Source organism: Corylus avellana, chromosome ca11, assembly GCF_901000735.1.
Source record: "Corylus avellana chromosome ca11, CavTom2PMs-1.0".
Lineage (NCBI taxonomy): Eukaryota > Viridiplantae > Streptophyta > Magnoliopsida > Fagales > Betulaceae > Corylus > Corylus avellana.
Window position 1 is genome coordinate 13,773,475 of NC_081551.1, and position 7,504 is coordinate 13,780,978.

Below are 7,504 nucleotides of genomic sequence, written 5' to 3' on the forward strand. Positions count from 1 at the left end.
CAAAGCAACTACTGTAAACATAAATCCATTAAAAGAAGAAGAAAAAAGAGCTAGCTCTAAACACAAAACTAATAGTCAGTAGTTAGTCACGAAGAGGGATGATCTATCACCACGCTCTCTTACTTTTTGTTTTTTTTTTTTTTTTAAAGTATTTCGCTTTTTCATTTACAAACACAAGTTTCATGCTAACGCTTTCAATCCATTTGCTTAAGCTCGCCTTATTCCACTCTACTACCATTTTCACACAAACTTTTTAATCCGTTCACTTTCGTCAGATGATGTCCATTTGCTCTCTCTCTCTCTCTCTCTCTGTAATTCTTTTCTATATCATCACCAGATGTGTACCCGGCCACCGCTCTATAAGGGGAGGCCTCCCATCACTGATGAAAGCTAATTTTTTTTTAAAAAAAACAAAATTTGGAGGTAGAATTATTATTTGTCGAATACTCCACAAGAAAAATAAACCAAAGTTCAGAAATTAGATGGAAAAATAAACCAAACTTACCACAAGGAACAATAAGATGACTTTCGCATCCGTAGGGGATCAATTTGTGGACTTTTCCGTCAGACTAAATGAACAAATAAATAAAGCATTTGTAACCGATGGTGTCTGACGCACATAAGGACAACTGCACACATACACAAGAGAGCAACCACCTAAGTGAAAATTTTGGACAATATTACAGTGCAAATATCTAAACTGCCGGCAAATGCACGGACAATCTACAAGGAATAAAGCAAATTTTACACAACGAATGAATAATTTTTATATACAATCAGCTCAGCAGATATTCCTCATTTCCTGTGTATATGTATATCATTTTCCCATATCCTCCCTTTTAACAAAAAAACTATATCATACTTGAGAATTCCCCCGGCAGCTCTTCATCTGGTAAAATCACAGTCAAGAGAGAATACTTCACTTTGAGAGAGATTTTACCCTTCTCAACAAAAAGCCTGGCTCCAGACACAACCCAGTACCCGGGCGCGTCCTGCGGTCCTCTGGTCATCTCCGTCGTGTCAATGAACCTTAGAAGCTTAGGCGTCTGGGTTGGCCCTGGAGGGCCGCCAGGATAAACAGCAGAGTTTATGATCACAGTCTCCGGCCGAGGAGGTGGTTTTTGAGCAGTTGAGAAATGACTACTGATCAAGGTTGAGATTAGTCCAGATTTTTGCACCAAGCCGGGGGAACCATCCCACTCGGGTCTTTTAACAGACAGGGCACCAATGGCTTTAGAGAAATGGAGGCGTAGGAATAATACTTTCTTCATTAGTCCAGAGTCTCCAACTTCAAAGTGCGCCCCAGTGACAACAGAGAATTCATCATCAGATTCAACAGGGGCCGTACAGACATGAGAAAAGCTCTTCCATTGAACCTTCTCATAGTACCTGCGGTCAGACGAGGGATGAGAGACTTTGTGATTAGGTTCATCCAGCAATTGAAAGGTCTTTGGCTGTGAGGAAAGGTGCTGCAAGTGGATTGCTAAGCAGTTGCTTCTTTTCCCTTCCAAGTAGAGTCGGAGGCCGGTCACTGGCTTCTTAGCCACATTAACCTGTCAGAAAATACACGACTGAGTACGGTGCCAATACTATAAATAATTTCAAACCACAGCCATGCCATCGATTAAAGGAAAAGTGTTACGTATGCTTCTAAGTGCTTACTCCCTGATATAGTAGTGAAAATCACTATTGATGTGATATATACATATTAACCCGACTAAAATCTAATGGTGATTTTTACTGTCACATTAAGTATAAGCACTTGGAAGTCCATAGAACCTAAAACTGTTTCATGCAAGTTACGATTGATGACTAGTATTATGATTTTATATACACCATGTGCATTGGCATGCATTGCCATTTTTCAAGGGCAACATACATAATTTAAAAAATTATAAAATTATAAAAAGTAAATAAAAAATAAAAAAGACAAAGTAAACTATATAAAGATTACATAGAAGACAGAGTATTACCGGAGTTGTGTTAACATACAGCTTAGGACCCATAAAGCTGATCTGTAAAGATGCACTTCTTTGCTGTTTCCTCTCTGGACCAAGGGGAATGTCACCAAATATTGGTGCCCACTGCCTTGGAAGTTGAAATTCCAAAAACTGATGTAGTTCTTGAATTGGCGGTTTATCTGCATTCATGAAGCATGTCAAACAGAATGATGGTTTACATTTTCCTATTACAACAAAATTTGATCTCAAAAATATCAATCACATTCAGTTAAGTAATTTTCCTTATGAAATGCATATCATAAAACCCGATGTTGTTAGGTTTATCCTTTTGTGAAGTTTAGTTGCTGCAATTTCTGCAATTTTCCTTGGCTGCAGATTTTTTTTTTAATTTTTTTTTTTTTTTTACTTATAAAAAAAAAAAAAAAAAAAAAAAAAAACAATCTGCAGCAAAGTATTCAACAAAAAGCATGGAAATAACATCACAATTTGCACTTAACATGAGATAAAAGGCCCCAAGGATAATTTTAATACCCAAGCATTAAGTTGACACATACTGGATGATACTGAGGCTACTTGGACCTTAAGTAAGCATCCTAGCTAATCATGATTCTTATGTATCATGTTTCTTGACATTTATTAGCAGCTGATCAGATCTGTTTTAGTTTCATCTACTTTTAAGTGTCGGGTATTTTTGTAGCTTTCAAATTTTAGGGCAAAACCATACTTTGGTCCATTTAGTCTCATTCAAGGCCTTATTATGTTATTAGATCATTTAGTGGGTTTCTCCAGTTTAGTAGTTTGCGCTTAGTAGTCAAAGTATAAAAAAATATAAGTCCTAGTAGTAAGTTTAAGTGTTAAACACCAATGTATATGAATGTAATGGTTTCTATTCAATAAATAATGTGTTTACGAGACTTTCCAGCAAAATTGCTTTTGAGTATCGTGTGATGCAACTTTATCCAAGGAACAATGCTTAGATTTGTCTATCCTTTTTCTCTTTTGTACTTCTCTTTGAATTTTCCAACAATCTCCCATAATTCTAATCAAGACTAGATCTGAATTTGCAACCATTCTTTTCCTAAAATCCAAATCTTTAAAACCCTAAATCACCCATCAATCAAATAGCTCCAATAGCCCAATAAAGTCTAAATTATATGCCTGGATTGCTGTTCACAAACTAGGAATAGCCAGCCAAATCTTAAGTCTTTGTTTCAACTCCAAATCCCACCTTTCCCTTACTAAGAAACCCCATATCCCCTAAAATACATTTCCAGCCTTTTCCACCAAAACCCTATTCCTTGCTACCCCCAACACCCTAAAAATCACTGCTGCCAAATAAAGCCTAGCTAGCCCCTTCATTGCGGCTGTCCTACATCATAGGGTTAAGAAACAACCTGATGTAGGATACAAAATGGTGCTCCAGTTACTTAATAAAAACAATAAATGCACAATGAGATAATAAGTCATACTTACAGCGAAGATAAAGGTTAATGACATGGCTCAAAAAGCCACTACCATTAATTCCACTCAACAAGGATGTAATCGGGATGAATGACATTGAGATCACATCAGGTTCAAACTGGACTGTCTGAGACCACTCATCGTGGGATAGACGTTTATGCAAGCTTCCCCCTTTCCGCTTGCCTGTGAATTTAATATCCTGCAACTGAAATATATAAAAGGCATAAGCTACTTAAGGTAAACTCAGTTCTGACAAATTTCAGAAGTAAAAAATCAAGCAGAAGACAGCAGCGTGGCTACAATGACCCTCAAACCATATAAATGACTGATTTGAGTAAAAAACTGTTGTGTTCCGAACTGTCAAATTTAGACCTTTGCTGGTATGTAGTAATATGTTATCCAAGCATTATTAGAATTGGAGACCCTATGTTCACTTATGAACTGTTGGAGCAGGACCATCTTTGCACTTTCACTATTTGGTTCTCATATAAACCGTAACTACCGGGTTAGAGCACTGAAACCAATATTCTTAAGACCGGACTTGACTGGCCAGTCGGACTGGGTTAACTTCCTCTGGAGGTCTGTTCACTCTGGCCTTGAAACCTGTGCCATCTGGAAAGAATCGCCAGAACAGGTCAATTGGCCAGTTCAACCTCCAATTGGTAGACCCAATTAGGGCTCTAAAGAACCAGCCATTTTTTCAAACCAATGCTGTTACTTTAGAGATATATATATATATATATATATATATATATATATAAGTTCAGTTATTCAGAAGGCTTGAACCCAAGTTTATTTGAAAGCATGCCCATTTACCACCAATATACTTTCTAACTCTATCGGCCATATTACAATTATCATATTTTCTTCTTTATTCTAGCATTACTATTCTAGTTAAAAATGGAACTTTTTTGGGGAAAAATACAATTTACCCCACCTTCACACAGCAACAGACCCCGCCCCAAACCAAGAGCCCCACCCACCTCTTTAGCTTGTGTAGCGGGGATGATGTTTGAGGGGAGTCAAGTATCATTTTTTTTTTTTTTTTTGGGGAGATCTCCTAACATTTTGTATACAGAAACCTGAACCCAACTCTCAACACTAAGAAACATGCCATTCATCTCCAACCCAATGCCACATTCATCTCAACACTAACATGATCAATGATTTCCCCACTCTCCTTACAAACAACACCAATCCATCACTATAACGTGCCTCTTTCTCAAGTTATCCAAAGTTAGAATCTTTCTTGAGGCTACCATCCACACAAAGAATGCTACTCTTGAAGGAGCCTTATTTCTCCAAATGCTCTCCCAAGGAAAGGGAGAGGCAGCAGGGAGGAATATAAGCACACGATAGAGAGATCTTACCTCACCATCTTTTTTAAGGGATCCAACAAATCTTCTAACCACCTTGTCTCAACTTGAGAGAGTACAAATGATTAAAGAACTAAGTAATTGACTCTAGCTCTCAGTCATGCACTGATCTGATAAAAGGTGATCTTCCACTACAAATGTCATTAGAAAACTGCATATGGTCTGCTACCGAAGCCTCCTTAAAGAGGGCTATGCAAAACAACACCGAGAAAGCTGCCTTCAAAGTATGACCCCACCCCCACATCACACATCAATCCAAAATCATAACTTAAAACCATCACCCACCTCAAATCTAATAAATCTACAGAAACCCCCCACCCTCTCCTAATATTTTTTCACCCCCAACCTCGAAGACCCACTAATCGCCTTAGAACACCACCCTCTCCACATGCTGTCATATTTAACTTCACAACCAATCTCCACAAAGTCTCTCTCTCCATTGTATAATGCCATAACCATTTCCTCAAAAGAGCACTGTTAAACAAAAGCAAATTTCTTATCCTAAACCACCTAATGAAATTGCAATACAAGTCTTTGACCTATTAAAGTATTGATTAAATGATTAAATTTATTTCTTCCTATTAGCTTAAGCTTTTGAAAAAAGTAGTGATTTGCCATAGTTTCAAAGTCAAAGGTCATAAATTTGAATCTTGACTCCATCATCTATCTCTTTTTAATTAAATATTTCACGTATTGAGCCTTGCCTATTAAAAATAGAGTTTGAGCCCACACATAAAGGGAATATTAAAGTATTGATTAAATGATTAAATTTACATCTTTCTATTAGCTTAAGCTTTTGGGACAAGTGGTGATTTAATATGACCAACTAACTAGATGAAATTTGAGTTCAATCACTGACTCCGCCCCACAAGGAATCCTGCTGAAGTTTCTCAATACAATTAGTAACACTAACAGGGATGAGGAAAATGGACAACAAATAAGTAGGCAAATTAGAAAGAGTACTTTTAATCAAAGTGATCCTACCACCTTTAGACAAATAAAGCCACTTCTAACTATCAATCAGATACGGCATATACATCATATACATTTAGCCATAATTAGTCTCTCTAGTTATAGCATGTTTTTGTATTATAGCTATAGTATCTTGTAATTAATAGGTGGATTTTAGTTACCTTATTTGTTTTTTTTTTTTTTTTTTTTTTTGGATAAGTAATAATGAATTTTAGTTACCTTATTTGTTCTCCTAAATTGCTGTAATCAGTGAGATACAGCCTGTAATTAACTATACAATTCCTATATAATACGAGCAAGCCTCACATTAAGAGGTATTCAGTACAATTGACATGGCATCAAAGCCATCAACTAAATTAAGGTTGTTCTAGGTTTTCAGTTACCTGTTGAGGGGCGTAGGAATCGTCGAGTTGTGATTCGAGATTTCTGAGTTGGGTTGGGACTGGGTTGTTTTTTTTTTTTTTTTTTTTTTTTTTTTTTGTGGCAGTTGATAACTTCAGGGGAGTTGTCGATCATTCTGGTGGGTTCTAAACTACTATTCAGCAGTTTCTGTTGAGGGTAGCGGCAGTTTACAGTGATTAGTGGCTGTCGGCAGACCTTTTGGAGATTGTGGAGAATCCTTGGTGGCTGTCGGCAAGGTTTGTGGTGGTTGTCAGCAGGTTCTGTGTAGACTTGGGCTTTCGGCGATCGGTGGTGCTGTCGGCGATCTGGGTTGACGAAGATTTGGCGCTATCAGCAAGTTCAGGTGTGGCTGATTCTATTTTGGTGTGGTGCGGTGAGCATGGTGTAGCTGCTGAAGGTTCTGGTGTGGTGTCGTGAGTGCGGACTGGGCTTGCGGACTTGTGGGCTTGTGGACTTGCGGACTGGGCTTGTGGATTTGGGCTTGTGGACTGGTAATTGTGGGTTTTTAAGGTTGCTGTTTAGTGAGCTTTTGGCCTACTGTCCAATAGATCTGGTGGGCCTGTTACTCCTTTATCAGGTTTTATAATTTCTAATTCTATTTTGGTTTCATCACGTCTTATAGCGAGTCTTTCCTGGTCCGTTTTACTCGAAAAAATTATTCTACTTGGGAATTCTAGTTTCAATTGTTTGTTATGGGAAAAGAGTTGTGGGGCCATATTGACGGTAGTGATCCAGCTCCTACGGAACCTAAGGAGTTGGCTAAGTGGAAGGTCAAAGATGCACGTGTGATGTCGTGGATCTTAGGGTCTGTCGATCCTCTTATTGTGCTCAATCTGAGGCCCTATAAGTCTGCAAAGACTTTGTGGGAGTATTTGCTGAAAGTTTATCACCAAGATAATACCACACGTCGTTTTCAGTTGGAATATGAGATTGATAGTTACACTCAAGGCAATCTCTCCATTCAAGAGTATTTTTCTGGTTTTCAGAATTTGTGGGGAGAATTTTCTGATATGGTTTATGTGAAGGTACCTGCTGCATCTCTCATTGCTGTTCAGGCAATTCATGAGCAGAGCAAGAGAGATCAATTCTTGATGAAATTGCACCTTGCATTTGAGGTTACTCACTCAAATTTGATGAACCGGGATCCTTCTCCATCTTTGGATGTTTGTTTTGGAGAATTACTTCGAGAGGAGTAGCGTCTTCTCACACAGGCTACATTCCAGCAAGATTCCAACCCAAATACAGTAGCCTATGCAGCCTACAGGAAACGGAAGGGTAAGGATATGCGCAAGGTCCAGTGTTTCAGCTGTAAGGAGTATGGTCATATTGCCA

At 38.2% G+C, this 7,504-nt stretch overlaps 1 protein-coding gene across 1 annotated transcript in view; it reads right to left on the minus strand.

Annotated features, from left to right (window-relative positions):
- Window positions 1-539: 539 nt before the first annotated feature.
- LOC132165566 (MACPF domain-containing protein At4g24290-like) overlaps window positions 540-7,504 on the minus strand; it is a 30,635-nt gene continuing 23,670 nt past the window's right edge. The window contains exons 5-7 of the mRNA XM_059576187.1: window positions 3,435-3,627; window positions 1,974-2,140; window positions 540-1,553 (exon numbers count right to left, since the gene is read on the minus strand). Of these exons, the coding sequence (XP_059432170.1) occupies window positions 852-1,553; window positions 1,974-2,140; window positions 3,435-3,627 (1,062 nt within the window). The 3' untranslated portion in view covers window positions 540-851. The remainder of the gene's footprint in view (window positions 1,554-1,973; window positions 2,141-3,434; window positions 3,628-7,504) is intronic.